The sequence below is a fragment of the Galeopterus variegatus genome, unplaced genomic scaffold (assembly GCF_000696425.1).
Source record: "Galeopterus variegatus unplaced genomic scaffold, G_variegatus-3.0.2 Scaffold3899, whole genome shotgun sequence".
Taxonomy (NCBI): Eukaryota; Metazoa; Chordata; class Mammalia; order Dermoptera; family Cynocephalidae; genus Galeopterus; species Galeopterus variegatus.
In genome coordinates this window covers 26,333-44,855 of record NW_007730010.1, presented here as the reverse complement: position 1 = coordinate 44,855, position 18,523 = coordinate 26,333, and the positions used below count along the sequence as shown (strand labels likewise).

Below are 18,523 nucleotides of genomic sequence, written 5' to 3'. Positions count from 1 at the left end.
TCTGAATGTTAACTATGTGAGTTAAATTTAAGTGTGTTTCATTTAATGAATGTTCATGTATATATCTCATGGTTTGTTCACTATATAGCTTATTAGGAGTGCTTTCTGACCATTTAAATGCGGAGATTGCTGGTGGTACAATAACATCTAAGCAAGACGCAATGGATTATATCACTTGGACTTACTTTTTCCGACGTCTTGTTATGAACCCCAGGTAAGTGCAAAGATTCTATAAAGGCCAATTATTTACCTTGATATTTTGCAGTGAAAAAAAAGGTATGTTTGGAAGTAATAAACTTCAAATTCAGGTACATACAAAAATGTCAGAACTTTGGACATTCTAGGTATATGAATTTGCCCACAGAATCAGATAATATCTTTGATATGATCACGGTATATTAGAAAATGAGTAATTGTATTCATTTATTACTTAACTTAATTACCTTAGAATATTCTAAGGAATTTGCTGTATAGTTGGGAGACAAGACTCCCGATGTCATTAAAAAATGTGCTCAACTACATGGTAGTAACTGACTTAAGTACAACTGGAATTCAGAAAAGAGTGAGGCTTGTAAATTTGTAAGAGTAGAAATTTGTGAGGCATTTGTAAGGATTAATAAGAACCCTGCAATAAAAAATAAAACTTGAGTGTGGCAGAGTATCTTTTATTCCAGGCAGTATGTTGGATCTTCGTTCAGCACTCACTATTTGTCAGATGTTACACTAAACACTAAGGCATAATAATAAGTACATCATCCCCTGTTTTCAAGAGCTGATCTTTAGTATAGAAGAAGCACATATAAATAATTACAATGTAAATCATAAGTACTCTAAGAGAACTGTATTTAAACCTTTGAGAGTGAGCCCTTCACAGAAGAGGTGATAGTTCATCCAAATCTTAAATCAGGAGCAGGAGTAGAAAAGGTGGAAGGCACTTCAGGCAGAAAAATACTATATGGGCAAAAATCCTCAGGGCTTGAAAGGGTCGTAAATGTTCAGAAAATATGAAAAAAATTGATGTAGCCAGAGCTTGATTGACCAGAAGTGGGCCAAGCACAAGAGGGTGAAGGTCCTATATGCTGGACTAAGTAAGTAGTTTGCATCTGATCTTATTGTCTGTGGTAAACCACTGGAAGTTTTTAAACATGGATTGACATCACCAAATGAAGTTCCTACTCTCCAAGGTATCTCTTCTACTGCCTGCTCTTATCCAACCTCTTTTGGCTGTTCTCTTCTCCTCCTGAAAGCTACTTCTTCCTTCCTGTCAGCCTATGTTTATTTCCATCTATGTTTTGTTCCAATACTTATGGCACTATGGTAGGGAATAAGCTGGAATAAGGAGACAATTACAGCAGGAAGATCAGTTAGAAAGCTGTTCATTTAATAGAAGGAGAAAGAAGATGAGGACCTTAACAGATACAGTAGGAATAGAGGGAGGGTCAAATTTGAGTAATATTCTTGATGTAAGTAAGAAAATATTAAACCTTTGTAAAATTTTGAACAGAGAAGTCATGATGAAAATGTTACTGCTAAATCTTACCTGTTGGTACCTTAAGAAATTTCTTTTCAGCCAACATTTTCACTTACACAGATGGGGGTTTGAGAATATGGTAACGTTTTGTTCAGAGTTTCTTCAACTGTTAGAGCATCTGCACTAGGTATGAAGTGTTTTTTGGGAACATGGCTGCAAAATTAATGAGATAGCCATCCAGAATTGCACATTTACCACAGTAAACAGATGACAGGGTTAGAATTGTAGACTAGACTTTGCATGTATTCTAGGTCATCCTTCTTGTTTGGTGTTGAAAAAATAGTAACTTGCCCAGGATCCCATAACTACTACCAGAAACCAAGTTTTCTGATTCATGATCCAGAACTGTTTATTTGAAGCTGGGGGAATGGTTTGGTGTATAACTGTAGATATATTTGTTGTTCCTATGACGTAAGAATAGAGGTATTTAATGTGATGGAAAGAGCTTTGAGCTTGGAATCAGAATACTGATTCTTGTTTCAACACTACTTATTATTAACTGTGTGACCTTGAGTCTATGCCACCTCTCTGAGCTAGACTTTCTTCATCTGGAAAGTGAGTAACAGCCTACCTCCCTCACTGAGTCGTGTTGAGAATCAAATAAATAAAGCGATTCTAGTTCTGTATTAATTATGAAGAACATAATTAATGTCCATTAGTGAACTGTTATCCTGTACTCCCTGCCAGTTGCTTTACTGGTCTATATCATCCTGAAGAGTCTAGTTTAGAGACTGAGAGCCTAATCATTTCAGTCTGCTTGTCTTATTGCCACACAAAAGAAAAATCTCTGCAGCCAACTGAGTTCTTTAGCAAATAATAGTTCCTTACTGAATCCACATACATTGCATTGTGTGAGCATCTTTTTTTTTTTAGTTGTTCTTAAAATTTTTTTAACTTTTTATTTTGAAAAAATTTAAGGACAAAAAAATGGCAAAAATAGTACAAAGTGGCACTGTATTACCCTTCACCCAGCTTCCTCATGTTAACATCTTACGTAGTTGTTCTTAAAATTTTTTTAACTTTTTATTTTGAAAAAATTTAAGGACAAAAAAATGGCAGAAATAGTACAAAGTGGCACTGTATTACCCTTCACCCAGCTTCCTCATGTTAACATCTTACGTGAGCATAGTACAATTATCAAAATCAGGAAATCAATATTAATACAATATTGTTAACTAATCTACAGGCTTTATTCAGATTTCCCACTAATGGTTCTTTCCTGTCCAGTATCCAGTTTAGTATCCTGCACTGCACTTAGTTTTCCTGGCTCTAGTTCACTCTAGTCTGTGACATTTCCTCAGTCTTTCTTTGCTATAACCTTGACATTTTTGAAGAACACTGCCCAGTTATTTTGAAGAATGTCCTTCAATTTGGGTTTGGCTGAAGTTTCCTCATCACTAAGTTCAAGTATGCCTTTTTGGCAAGAATATTGTAGAAGTGATATTGTGCTCTTTTCAGTGCATAATATTAAGAGGTTCTTCTTTAGAGGTCATTTCTATGTTTAAAGTATCACCTGCATGTGAAAGACCCATAATATGTTATTCCAATCTGCTCTTTATCTACTTACAGTTTTACTCCTCCAACAGACTTCAGAATGTTGCCACATGGATATCACACCATCATTTTAAACTTAACATGTCTAAAAATTAATGATATAACTATCAAATTCTTCCTCTAATCTAACTTACTTTCTTTTGTTAATATTATCACTCGGCATCTATTCATCCTAACTTCAAACATTCCAAATTTGCCTTTTAATTTTCTCTCTCCCTTGCTTCCATAGTTCTCTAAGTGCGTAACCTGCTTGCAGTCTATCCCCAAACTAGCCAAATTTGTAAACTGTCAGATAGTATTGACTAGAAATTAAGTGTATTCTCTAGGAACTGGATAAGTAGACATAGAATGCAATAAGTCATTAAATTTAGATAATGAGTAGGAAACTGTTCAGTGTTTACATTTTTTTCAACCATGAGAGTAAGATGAGCCAGGAGCACAGTTGGAGACACCAGTCATAATGGAGGTCCCACAGAGAGGGACTAGAGTAAGCATTACTCCCTGTTGTTCTGGTTCAAAATTGCCTTCTATTTAATAATATTATAGTGAGAAATCCACATGCAACTGTAATAAACAATAGTAATTAGGAGTAGAACAAGAAGCTTAGGGAGGCTTAGCAGAGCGGACAAACTATGAAATTTTAAGGGGGTGTACTTGGGTTATAAATTAAGGAAATTATGCTGAGCCTCTCATCCAGGGAACTTCTTGGGTATTGACAACTTAGCGGACAAACTATGAAATTTTAAGGGGGTGTACTTGGATTATAAATTAAGGAAATTATGCTGAGCCTCTCATCCAGGGAACTTCTTGGGTATTGACAACTTAGAATATGTCCTGCTCACACGTAGTTGTAGTCTGTGTATTTCGTGTAAATAAGCAAGTATTCCTTAGTTCACGTTGCCTCAACTACTTTATCTGTTGGCTATCTTTGTCTAGGAAGGGCAAAATTTTGAGACTAGGAATCAGAAAGGCACATCATCTTAATAAATTAGCTTAGGGCACTTAGTAGTTGGGATGGCTGCTTTCCCTGCCCTCTTACTGCCCCAAAGGAAGGGTGGGTATTCCCCACCACCACCACAAAGGGGGACTAGGATAGATCGAAGGAGACATTAACTCACACCACCTTTGGGAAAGAGGTTCCTCTCTCTTTGTGTTTTTGCTGTCATTCTTCTTGCCTGCAGTACCCTCTGTAGCCTTTATAGCCAGCCAAGTCTTAACAGCCTTAAAAATCCAGTTGCATAGTGATAAATACAGCTTCAGTCGATTATCAGGAGGCAATAGTTTATCCACTCTTGACCATTTATATTATGTGTGCTAGTTCCTTTAGTAGCCACCCATACATATTTTGAGATACCTAGCTAGGTTAAGACTAAGACTGTCATTGTTATTCTGAAGTAGAAGGCTATAACCAAGCCATTGCTATGTGAGTTAATCAGTCTAGGGTAGATATGGCAATAATTTGTTTTTTAAAATTAGCAACTGTATTAGGTTCTGTTGGAAGGTAGTAGCAACATAAGTAATGACCTTTAGCCTCAAAAATCATAAAATCCCTTTAAAATGGTAAGATATAAGCATTTAAAAAATAAATTTATATTTCTTAATTCTGTAAACATTTATTGAGTCCCTACTATGTTCCAGGCACTGTTCTAGCAATTTTGAAGATGTATAAGGGGTCTTCAGAAAGTTCATGGAAAGATAAGTATTAACTTTTAATTCTATTTTTCCACAAACTTTCCGAACTACCTTTATATTAATAAACTAAACAAAAACGTTTGCTCTTGTGACACTCGCATTCTTTCATCAGAGACAATGAATTTAAAAGTATATTAGAAGGCAATGATGAGTGCTTTGCAAAAAAGGAGAACAGGATAAGGAAGATTGGCAGAGCCTTGGAGGTGGAGCTTGGGGGAAAGGGGGACTATAATACTAAATAGGAATTCCGGGTAGGCCTCATTAAAGGTGCTGACATTTGAACACACACTTGAAAGAGGTAAGAAGGTTGACCACATAAATTCTAAACAACATTTTAGGCCAGGGGAACAGGAAATGTTCTAAAGCAGGCAGGCCTGATGTATTCAGGGAACAACAAGGAGAAGGTGTGGCTGAAGTGGAACAAATGAAGGGGACAGAGTAGCAGGATGTGAGGTTAGGTATGTAGAAGGCTAGTGGTAGTACAGGTCTTGTGGGACCTTACAGACCATGGGAAGGACTTTGACTTTCATTCCAGATGGAATTGGAAGCATTGCAGGGGTTTTTGGGCAGGGTACAGACAGGATCTATTCATGTCCTAAGTCAGGTCAACTATAATAATAAATGTTATATATTATTTAAACTTGACTGTGGTAAGACAGAAATTCTCAGATTATTTTTTTTTAAATCCAGCTAAACATGATTTACAAACAACATATCAAATCAAAATGACATAGAAAAGTTGAAAATTAAGGATTGAAAGAAGATGTGAAGGAGAATAATAATGAAGAAAAAGTAATAGCTGCAGAATTAAAATCAGACAAAACCAATTTCAAGGCAAAAAAATTAAAAAAGACATATAAGAGTGATTCATATTGTTAACAAGCATAATCATTAAAGAATGATAATAGTTTTTTAAAAATTAGATAACTAAAAATAGCAATAAAGTATATAAAGCAAAAACCAATAGAAATCCAATTAAAATTACCATCCAACTAAATTCAGTCATGCTGGGAGACTTTAAAAATCAGCATGTCGAGGAGATAAATATTTTTTAAAATAGAGGATTTGGATAACACTTATTATCCTTGAATTTTTTGTATCTTTGTACATATGCCCCTAAAAAAGAATATGCAGTACTTACCAACATTTATGGAAATTTTATTTATAAAAATTTACCGTGAACTAGACCACAAAAACATCTCAACAGATTTCAAAATGTAGAGATCATAAGGGTACATTCTCAGTGTATAATGTAATTCTAACTCCTTGAGATTCTAAAACTTTTATTCCAATGAAAGGTGAAATCCAAACAAAAGGTACAGACTAAAGCTATACAAATACGAAAGTGCTAAGTAGCAAACAAAACCTATAGTTTAACCCAAAACAATTCCAAGAAATATTTATATCTTTTAGAGACCTAAAAGAAAACATGAATGCTTGAAAATAAAATAACTAAGTATTCATCTCAGGAAACTAGTTGAAGAACAATAGCAAAACATAAATGCAGGGAAGGAATTTGTAAAAATAAAAATTGAAATTAATAAAGTGAAAAACAAAAATCTACAGTAAAGGGCCGGCCCGGTGGCGCACTCGGTAGATGGGAGCGCGGTGGCGCTCCCGCCGAGGGTTCGGATCCCATATAGAGACCGGTCCGCTCACTGGTTGAGCGTGGTGCGGGCGCGACACCGAGGGTTGCGATCCCGTTGCCGGTCGTGGTGCGGGCTCAACACTGAGGGTTGCGATCCCGTTACCGGTCACGAAAAAAGACAAAAAGGAAAAAAAACCTAAAAGAAAACATGAATGCTTGAAAATAAAATAACTAAGTATTCATCTCAGGAAACTAGTTGAAGAACAATAGCAAAACATAAATGCAGGGAAGGAATTTGTAAAAATAAAAATTGAAATTAATAAAGTGAAAAACAAAAATCTACAGTAAAGGGCCGGCCCGGTGGCGCACTCGGTAGATGGGAGCGCGGTGGCGCTCCCGCCGAGGGTTCGGATCCCATATAGAGACCGGTCCGCTCACTGGTTGAGCGTGGTGCGGGCGCGACACCGAGGGTTGCGATCCCGTTGCCGGTCGTGGTGCGGGCTCAACACTGAGGGTTGCGATCCCGTTACCGGTCACAAAAAAAGACAAAAAGGAAAAAAAAAAAATCTACAGTAACAATATTTATTGTGTCTGCTGTATTTGAGGTGCTATTTCAAGAGTTTAGCTTACTCAGTACTGTTTTGATCCCCATTTTATAGATGAAGGAACTGAAGCTCAGGGAGATTAGGCAACTTGCCCACAGTAGCACAGCTTCCAAGTGGCAAAGGCAGCACTGGAATTCCATCACATTTGACATCACTAGGCTTAAAGTTACCTAGTCCAGAACTCAAATATGTACACTCCCTGTCCACCTTTCTTTTCAGTGTTATGTTGAAGAATGTGTTCTTTTCAGAAACTATGACATACTAATTCTGAATGTATGGCACTTTTGTTCATTTGATGCCCTCTCCAAAACACAAATCATCAGTTTTTGTCAGCTGTAGTCCAAGCTCTGCAACCTTTTTTCTTATTGCCTCTATATTAGTCCATTTCTGCTGCTAACAGAAACACCTGAAGCTGGATAATTTGGAAATAAACAATGTTTATTGCTTACAGTTTCAGAGGGTGTGAAGTCCAAAGTCCAGGAAACACATCTCATGAGAGCCTTTTCCTGGTGGTGGCTACAGCGATGCAGGGTATCACATGGTAAAATGGCAGGAGCAGAGAGAGAGTCTCTCATGTGCTCTCCTTTTAAAGCCAAGAGAACCACACCCATGACCACCATTAATACATCAATGGATTAATCCATTTCCCAGGGCACAGTCCTCACAATTTAATCACCTCTTGAAGGCCCCACCTTTCAATTACCGTGATAGGATTTCCACCCTCTTAATACTGTCACAGTGGGGATTAAGTTTGGGGAGGCCATTCAGTCCACAGCAGACTCTTTTTTTTCTTTTAATAAAGTTGCTATAAACATTTACATAAGGGATTTTGTGTGGACATAGTTTTCTTTTTTAAAAAAATTTAATTGACAGATAATAATTGTATATATTTATAGGATACAGTGTGATACTTCATTACTTATCTACATGGTGGAATGAACAAATTAGGCTAATTAACATATCCATCACCTCACATACTTATCATTTCTTTGTGGTGAGAACATTTGAAATTTACTCTTTTAGTAATTTTGAAATAAACAATACATTATTATTAACTAGTCACCTTGCTGTGCAATAGATCATCAAACTTACTCCTCCTGTCTAACTGAAACTAAGTAACCTTTGACACATTTCCTCTTTCCCTGCCCCCCACTTCCCCCTGCCCACTCAGCCTCTGCTAACCAACATTCTACTCTCTACTTCTATGAGTTCAACTTTTTTTTAATTTATTTATTTTTGTTAATTTATTTATTTTTAATTGACACATAATAATTGTACGTGTTTGTGAGGTACAGTGTGATGTTTCAATACATGTGTACAATGTGTAATAATCAAATTAGGGTAATTGGCATATCTGTCACCTCAAATGTTTATCATTTATGGTGAAACATTCAAAATCTTCTCTTCTTGCTGTTTTGAAATATGCAATATGTTATTGTTAATAGTTCTACTTTTTAAAAGAGATTCCACATATCTCCATATCCCCCTTATCCACAGGGGATATGTTCCAAGACCCCCAGTGGATGCCTGAAACCTCAGATAGCACCAGCCCCTATATATACTATGTTTTTTCCTATATATACATATCTATGATAAAGTTTAATTTATAAATTAAACACAATAAGAATTAACAATAATAAAATAGAGCAATTATAACAATAAACTATAGTAAAATTTATGTGAATATGGACTCTCTCTCAAAGTATTTTATTGTACTGTACTCACCTAATTTCAGACTGTGGTGGACAATGAAACTGTGGAAAAGGAAACCATGGATAAGGGGGGACTGCTGTATAAGTTAGGTCATGCAATATTTGTCTCTTGGTACCTAGCTTAAAACCCACTTAACATAATGTCCTCTAGATTCATCCATGTTGTTGCAAATGACAGATTTTTTTTCTTTTTTAATACCGAATAGTATTTCATTGTGTACATATCTTTTTTTAATTTATTCATTTGTTGATGGGCTCTTAGTTTGTTTCCATATCATGGCTATTGTGAGTAATGCTTCAGACAACGTGGGAGTGCAAACATCTTTTGACATACTGATTTCAGTTCCTTTGGATATATGCCCAGAAGTGGGATTGCTGGATCATGTGGTACTTCTATTTGTGTGTGTGCGTGTGTGTATGCACACACATACATGCACACATATAAATTTTATATATATAGTTTTCTGAGGAACCTTTATACTGTCTTCCAAAGTGGCTGTTCTGATTTACATTCCCATCAACAGTGTACAAGGGTTCCCTTTTATTCATATCCTCATGATTGGCTTTTGATTATATCTTTTTATTATTTTCTGTGTTAAAATCACCTTTCCTTAAAGCTGGAAGCAAACAGAGGAAACTGGCAAATTTCTTCTACTTATTTTTAGATCTGGTAAAAGTGTTAAGAAAGCTAAAATCATTGTCTCAAATTGTAGTTTTTATTTTTTCTTAATACTCCCTATCTTCCAGTGCGATTAGTTGAGATTTGACTTTTCTTGGGCAGGAAAGGTGTGTATGCTTGTCTGCCTGCATGCTTGTGTAACGAAGAGATTGAGGTTTATTTAACAATAGAAAAGGAAGACCAGTTTCAAAATACATTCATATATAGATAAATATGATCTGATTCCCCAACCCCCTTCAGTTAATCATACTACTGTAAAGCCCCCACCACACCATACCAAAAGTAAAATTTACATTAACAAAGATTTCAACCACTGTTCCTAGGTTCATCTGTTTATATCCTGTGTGTATATATATTATGTATATATATGCAAATATATGCATGTAAATATATATGATTTATGTATAAATACATATGTAGGCACATACATATATACATCAGCTTGCTCGAATGTATGTAAATACATGTACTGGTGCTTTTGTAAAATTCAATATATTCCAAATTGAGTTCTGGATTCAATTTGTATGTTCAGTTTTACTTTGTTTTTCCCCTGAGAAAGCTTTTAAATGTTTTGGGGGCAAAAATGTCATGGTAGTTTCAGCTGTCCCTGCAACCACTTTCATTATTTGTGTCATTATTACTGCTGCATAATCTGAACATAAAAAAACATGGTGCTGTAACAAATGACTTCCCAGTACTGACAGTTATAGCAGCAACATTTCAATACTGATGAAAAATTTCCCAGCAAGATATCTGGCCAGGTTTACATAAACTAAACAGGAAATGGCTGCCATTATTCACATTAAATCCAAACTGTTTGGTGTAACTTTATCTGCGTTTTACATTACTATAAAAATATCTTTCATTGTCAGCTGGTGAAATTTCATTTATGCTGAGTGGAAAAAGATAGCTTGAGGTTTCATCTGTAGTATTCTTGTTTGTCCTTTGATAGATCTTTTAAAGATAATTTTTTGAAAAGTTGTTTTAGTTTCTGATTACATTTTATGAACTTTGTAAATTTTTATGACAGGGAGAGGTTTGTTATGACTTTTTCCCAATGGACTGCTAATAGAAGTTAGCTTGTCTAGCCCATGTGCTAGATGCTGTCAGTATCAAACTGCCTTTGACTTTCACACCTCTCAGGGGACTAGTAATTGTGTTCAAACAGCCTGTAATTGTGATCCCGCTGGCTTTCTCAGTACGCTTCTGGCTATTAGAATCATTAAACAACTCAGCACCTGTTAACAGCATTGTAAATATTCAACCCAGCTTGTGTGCAGGTTGAGCCCAATATAGAGAAATCTTACAGAGCTCAGTCTCATAAATTAGAGCTCCTGACAAGTCAATTATTGTGAAACTGGGTTTCTCTGTGAAATAAATGAAATAGCATGCTGACAAAAAGGTAGGCTGTCTGTTTATGGGAAAGAGAAGATAATGACTTGATGATTCAATGCGGTGAGCATGAAACTACATTGTATCCTTCATCTGTAATTAAACAGTGGTGTAATATTTCTGTTTAAATAATCAGTAAATTATAAATTTTGTACTGTTGAGAGTACAACATGAAAACAGACCATTTTACTTAGCTGTTGCATGCTTTTTCAAGGTAGTAAAGTGGTTGTTGAAATTAATGATATGTAATGTCTTAAACTAAATGCTTATACTTATTTAGACTAGAAACTGTGAGATAACTGAAAAGTGGATAGAACTGAAAGCCATAGTATGCTACTAATATAAATCATATAAATCTGAACTCCATTCTTTAGACACAGAAAAATGTCAGAATGTATTAACTTTCGAAATTTTGTGACAAAAAAAATTTCATTTACATTGTTTTATTATTTTACACTGTCTTGCAAATTATACATCTAATTAAGATGTAACAATATCTTACTTTTATAATTTTGAAAATGTTTTAAGTGACCTTAGAACTTCAGTCCAAATATTAGCAAACAATAATATTTGGTAAAGATCAGTGAAGTTCAATTACTTGAACTGAACTGAATTTTGTATTTTCAGCTGTTATGCAAGTCAGTAAGAATGTTGGTGAGCACATTTAGAAAAAAACTATATTAAGAATAAATATCTGAAAGTTTTCAGTGTTTTTCTGCTCAAAGACATGTGCTAATTTTTAACAGGTTAGATTATGGATAATGTTTTAGCGAAGTCATTAGATAGTTTGTTGTACTCTCAGAGACATGCTTTAGTTGATTTTTTTTCTTTTTGACAACTTATTTAATATGTTTAAGAAATGTTTACCCTGACCATATTTTACCTGGATGAAAGCCACAAATTAGTCATCTTAAAAAATGTCCCAGTGGACTTAAATAAACAAACTTTAGAAGGGATATTATCCCATCAAAATGTCTTGTAAATACAGTGAATAAAATAAAACAGTGAGTAAAATAAGTGTTGAAAAGAACCTGTAATTTTTTAAGGAAAGTTTTTGTCATTGATGGTCTTAAATGTTCTTTGTAAGTGTACCAAATTTATTTATTAAAGCATAAAATGTTAAAGTTGTCTTTTCAGTTATATTTATAGGATAATGGCTTATGGTAATCAGTAGCAGCATCCATGAGATTTTTTTTTTTCCAAATAACCTAATAAATGTATAGATAAAAATGAAATTTTAAGTTTTTGTTTTCAGTTATATTTATAGGATAATGGCTTATGGTAATCAGTAGCAGCATCCATGAGATTTTTTTTTTCCAAATAACCTAATAAATGTATAGATAAAAATGAAATTTTAAGTTTTTGTTTTTCATGGTAATATTATTTCCAAAATGTCTTTCTGTAATTTTAATTGCATAAAGAATAATAGTTTGATTTTTTCATTACAAATGACACTACTTATACAGTAACTTGTGCACATTTTTACCAGTGTTCTCAATTTAGAAATAACTTTATCAACTGTATATTACTACAGACAGCTGAAAATAGTACTGGAAAATTTATAGGCTTGCCAAAGCCAAAAGAATGTGAAATACAAAGTAAGAGCTTACATTGCAGAAAGTTTGACTGATGAATTTCATTTCCTTTAAAAAAATGAAAGAGATATATATTTTTAATAGTTTGGAATGTCTTTAGAGATCTGTCTCTTTTATGGAGCTTTGAATGGCCAGAATTTTTATTTTCACCTCTAAATCAGAAGACATTATTCTAACTAAATACTTCTGCTTAGTCATTTTCCAGATAAAAGAAATATTTTCTAATTGTTTCTAATGCTGTTTTTTTTTACTTACATATGTGCCTGGTAGACATAAATTTGAACATTTTGTTTAAATTAATGACAGCACTGAGTTCGGTATTTATTTATATAACTCTTCATTGATAAATATTGTTTTACTGTGGTCCATGAAAAGAGTTTTTCTGGAAAAGCAACAATTTTTCTACTGTCTAAAATTAAAGTAACTTTTTTTTTTGAAAAATTATTTTTCCAAATTAATTCCAGTAGTCTCATTAATTCTTATTCAGTGGAGACTCTCATATTTGGATACACCTAGCCATTTGTGCTTATATCTCCTTCTAATGAAAATATATCCTGACATGATTTAAGTCCTGCTTTGTGTGTTTTTAAATTTTTTTTTTTTTTTTAATTTGGTGGCCCCAAGTCTTTCTCTTTGAAGAAAGGGGGAAAAAAATCGTGTGTTTTTAAATTTTTTTTTTTTTAATTTGGTGGCCCCAAGTCTTTCTCTTTGAAGAAAGGGGGAAAAAAATCAACAAAAATTTGTTATCTTGACAGTGTTTCTCCATCCCTGTCACATTTAAGCCTCTCCCATTTGAGATTGTTAACACCCTTTTCCCAGGCTATGAATATACCCTTTCTAGTCCTGTACAGATGTGAACTTTCATGGTGGGGTTTAAATGACAAGAACCTGTTGTCTAAGACCACTTTCCACTCCTGTTTCTTGATTTGAATGGTGAAAGGGGAGGTAGGGCATATAAAAACTCCATGTTGACTAGGGTGCAGGGTTCACTTAGTAGGAATTAAAGAACTGTCATAATGGTGGGTGTAGTCCTTTACCCTTTGAATCTATTTCCAGATAACAGATTCCTATTGATTATAGGTATTTGCCAAGAGCCTCTCAGAGTTGCAGGGAGGAGCATTCAGGTGAATTGCATGTCCTTAGCTTTTTACCTGGAAAATATACAGAGCTGTACCAATGCATTTTCTGTATATTACAGCTTAGTTATACTGCTTTATTTTTAGCCTGATGATGTCTCTTCTACTCATTAGGATGACATTTATTCCTTAAGCTCTAGGAGAACAAAAATTAATTAAATTTCCTAAAAGAACTCATCTACCTCCCAAATCTATAGTTCTATGAATTTTGTGAAGTTACCGAGGATAGATTTCATAATAAAAGGGGATTATATGTATATATTTATACCTACACACGCACACTTCACACTTCACAGTCTGTGAACTCGGTACATAATTTTAGTTTGGTGTAGATGTGAAAACTGAACTAATGCCAGTTTTAAAATAGGAAAGTTAGTGTTTTTAATGTGATGCAGAATTTTATCAACTTATCTTACATAGTTTTTGTTTTTTACTTATTTTAAATTTTTATAACAGATTTAATTTTACAGAGAAATTGAGCAGAAAGTATAGATAGTTCCCATACCTTCCCGCATATGCGGTTTCTCCTGTTATTGACATGTTATATTAGCGTGGTACATTTGTTACAATTATAAATCAATATTGATATATTATTATTTACTTAATTTTATATGAGGGCTCCCTCTTTGTATTGTACAGTTCTATGGGTTTTGCCTAATGCATAGTGGTTATCTTACATATTTTTAATGTGCTATCATTGTTCGTCACTGTCAACAAACCTTACTGTGGGGTTTTTTGTCTGTAAACTGATAATGGTAATTGCATTTGGTTTATTTCTTTGAGTTGTTATAAGTGTAATTTAATGTTTTTGAAATTCCAAAAAGAGAAGAGACATGTGAAACTGAGGTGATACTTTTAATAGAAAATATCTTGAAACTAATAAAAAAACTTGCCTGTTTTCTAGCTATTACAGTTTGGGTGATGTGAGCCATGATTCTGTGAACAAGTTTCTGTCCCATCTGATTGAGAAGTCCTTAATTGAATTGGAACTTTCCTATTGTATTGAAATGGGAGAGGTAAGATGTAGTCATATATATTCTAATTGAAAAGATTACCAGCTTTTTAACAAGAGGGCTTTTGCTTCTAGTGATGCCAAAATTTTTAACAAAATTTCTGCAATGGCAACCTGCAGTATGGATTACTAATTGTATGAAGGTATGTACTTCCATTGTGCTTTTTATTTTCGTCATTTCATCTTTCTTTTGAAATAGGATAATCGGAGCATTGAACCTCTGACATATGGCCGAATTGCCTCCTATTACTATTTGAAGCACCAAACAGTTAAAATGTTCAAGGACCGTTTGAAACCTGAATGCAGTACTGAAGAATTGCTTTCAATTCTGAGTGTGAGTTTCATGATGTTATTACATTGTTTTTTAATATAAAGAGACTATCTTTTACATATTTCATACCTTCTCTTTTAATTTAGGTATTAAATTGTTGCCATCTAGTTCTTCTTGAAATTTGACAGAACTGTTTATGAAGTCCTTCCTCTATCAAACAAGGTCACTACAAAGCCACATTATGGTACTAAGTTGCCCATAGATATGGTGACCATGTAATTCATCATCCAAACTTGGATCCTTCTGAGAGTGAAATGGGGGCACTCTTATTTAAGCCAGGATAATAGTTGTAAATTTGGCTGTTCTGAGTAATCCAGGCAGTCACCCTGTCTTTAGATATAGTGGCATCTTTGAATTATAATTGAAAGCTTATCTTATTACTTCTCTTGGATGGTTCCTGTTAAATACTTATCCACAATGTTACTAAAGTTTCTTTACATAAGGTTCGATATGATTAAACTCTCTTAGAATCATGCCAGGAAAGGAAAGCTGTTTCATCTCCACCTTCACCCTACCCCCACATATACCCGTCTTTAAAAAAAAAAAAAAAGAGATATCACATTGTAAAAAACTCTCCTGTGTTTATTTTTCCTTTTTTGCCAGGAAGCTAAGAACTAAATTTGATATTGATGTTAAAATTACTATTTGGAGTGTTTCTCCACCTTCCTTTCTACATACTGTATACTTCTGGCTTTTTTTTATTTTGTTGAGTTGAAGTGTAATAATTTACTACAAAATTTTTTTGACACATTAGTCAGGATATACATATATACTGACAGATATCTTATCCATCAGCTGTGTTGGTGCTTTTAAAAAAAATTAAGAGCCATTGGACTATAATGTCTTTAACGTTCCTCTCTTATAAATTCACTTATTCTGTGGGAGTTCACTTACTTCTGTTTTTAATTCTTCTCTATTGCTTCATCATTCTAATGAGATTTGATATTCCATTCACAGTTTTTCAGTTTCTCAATTTTTACATTGATAAACTCATTTAATCCTCACAGCATCCACTCATTTTATATTAATAAATTCCATTGTTATTACCATTTTATAGACTAACCAACTTGTCTAAGTTTGCACAGCAAGTAAGTAGTTTGCATTACCTGAGTATGGGCTCTTAACTACTCTACTTTACTGCCTTTCTTGTCATACACACACACACAGAGTCAAATGGAAAGTACTAGGGTGGGAGGTACGAAGGAACATATATTAAGACTAGATATACATTGTAAAGGAGGTTTGTGAAAAACATATGCCTGTTACATTCTACATCCTCATCCACCCCACTAAAAATACAAAAAAAAAAAAAAAACATATACAGTACAAAGAGAATTAAATCATTATCCCCTGAGCTTCAGTCTTTTCTATGAAACGGCATAGATCAGAACAAGAGGTCTGTCCACTCCTGTCGCTGGTCTTTCTCTTTCTAGCATTACATTGTGTAAAACCATGTATGGTAGTCTTATGCTATATTTTTACCAAAATAAAGTCAACTCTTCTGTGAGTAACTGAGTAAAACAAATTATCTACAAATATGTGTAAGGTAAACTCGAGCATCTTTGTATAGATTTTGTTCGATAATTATAATAATTATAATAAATGCCCCACAATAATTTCCTTAGCAACAATGATATACTGTAATCTCTTCCTCCTATGGTCCTTTTGACTGAAAGATAAAGGCAGCAGGCATTTTCTGAGTTTATTGATGAAACTGAATTCTTCCAAATACTATGGAGCTAAAGGAAATTGTCTAAAGAAATATCTTGAGTATATTAAAGTGTGTATCTCTTGGATGTTTTATCCTTTATTTGTTACTCCGCATTTTTCCATATTAAAGTCCATTGGTCACCTTTCTACCCACAAATTATATATTGATTCATCCAAAAAAATGTTTACTGTGTGTCTACAATGTGTAAGACACTTTCTAAGGACAGGATATACTAATAGAATAATTAACATTACTGACAACCTTTCTATATATGTATGTGTGCATATGTATGTGTGTGTGTATATGTATCAATATGTAGATAAACTATGAGCCATATTAATAAACCATGAAAAACACTTGGGTCTTGCTACTGACTTAAGTCATCAGCTCAGTGTAGTGCTCTAAGAATAGCAGCAGAATATTGCCCGCCATCAAAAAGAATAAAACCAGAACAGGATATATTGCATTCTGTCCTTCATGTTAATCTTCCCTAAAAGGGAGATTTGCTGTATACATTACTTGTGGCCTCACATCAAAAGGACATCAGGGAGAAAGTCTGAATGGCTCAAAGTGAGCTACTCAAATGATAGAAGACATGTGATTAGGGCACTTTAGTCAGGCAAAAGCTGTGAATCAGTGTAACGAAATTACAATCATGAACTGTGTGAATAGAGTCTCCTTTGGATCTTGAACATAGTAATTTTTTCACAATTAGTAGGAAGTTCCATCTGATCCCCTACAGTAATAAACTCAGAGGATTTATTTCAACTGATGGATATAGTATAGGCCCAAAATTTGTAGATTCAAAAAGGGGCTTTTTTTTATTTTGTTGAGTTGAAGTGTAATAATTTACTACAAAATTTTTTTGACACATTAGTCAGGATATACATATATACTGACAGATATCTTATCCATCAGCTGTGTTGGTGCTTTTAAAAAAAATTAAGAGCCATTGGACTATAATGTCTTTAACGTTCCTCTCTTATAAATTCACTTATTCTGTGGTAGTTCACTTACTTCTGTTTTTAATTCTTCTCTATTGCTTCATCATTCTAATGAGATTTGATATTCCATTCACAGTTTTTCAGTTTCTCAATTTTTACATTGATAAACTCATTTAATCCTCACAGCATCCACTCATTTTCTCATAGCATGACCCAACTTTTGGGAAAATCTTGAAGGAAAATGGCACCAGACGCCTATTTGGCAAAACCTAATACCACCTAAGTATCAGCCAGTGCAATCCATTACTTCTGTATTTTTAAGAACACCCCCAACTAGAAATTCTTCCTGCCTGTCCCTAAGAAGAGAAATTTGCATGCTCAAAGGAACTGTCTGTATGAAAGTGAGGAAAGGTGCTTTCTCCACTACAGGATACCACACCTGAAACCCCCACACTGATCCTGGGCGAGTGTGGCTTCTCACCGTGAGATGCAAAAGGAAGCCTACCTGTGACCTCTCATTTCTGATAGAGGGTGCCGCACCCAAACAGATAGGTTGGCTAGACAGGGCTTGTGGAAATAATTACACTATTGTGTACGCTTTTGCACACTGTGGCGCAAGTGGAACCGTGCACGGATGATAACCTCTGAGCATATTTCATGAACTTAGAGTCACTACAGGCCTCTCACTTCTTGTATTAAATAGTCCCTTTCAAAACAGATAATATCGGGCCGGCCCGGTGGCGCGCTGCTACAGTGCACCGCTTGGGAGCGCGGCGGCGCTCCTGCTGCCGGTTCGGATCCAACATACAGACCGGTTCCCACTCACTGGCTGAGCGAGGTGCGGGCGCAACACCGAGGGTTGCGATCCCGTTGCCGGACATGAAAAAAGACAGAAAAGGAAAAAAGAAAAAAAAAAGATTTTTATTTATCAATAAATGTCCAGGTTTAGCAGTTCTCTGTATTGCTTTCCTTAAAAGCACACTGATTATTTGCTATGCCCATATGTAGAACAGTTTCGGTAATACAGCATTTTAAAATTGA

The 18,523-nt window shown here is 34.6% G+C and overlaps 1 protein-coding gene across 1 annotated transcript in view; it reads left to right on the top strand.

Annotated features, from left to right (window-relative positions):
* LOC103601833 (activating signal cointegrator 1 complex subunit 3) overlaps positions 1–14,830 on the top strand; it is a gene marked incomplete at its 3' end in the record, with an annotated part of 160,779 nt that extends 145,949 nt beyond the window's left edge. Inside the window, exons 25-26 of the mRNA XM_008586243.1 lie at positions 14,389–14,500; positions 14,696–14,830. Coding sequence (XP_008584465.1) covers positions 14,389–14,500; positions 14,696–14,830 — 247 coding nt within the window. The remainder of the gene's footprint in view (positions 1–14,388; positions 14,501–14,695) is intronic.
* Between the last annotated feature and the right edge of the window lie 3,693 nt (positions 14,831–18,523).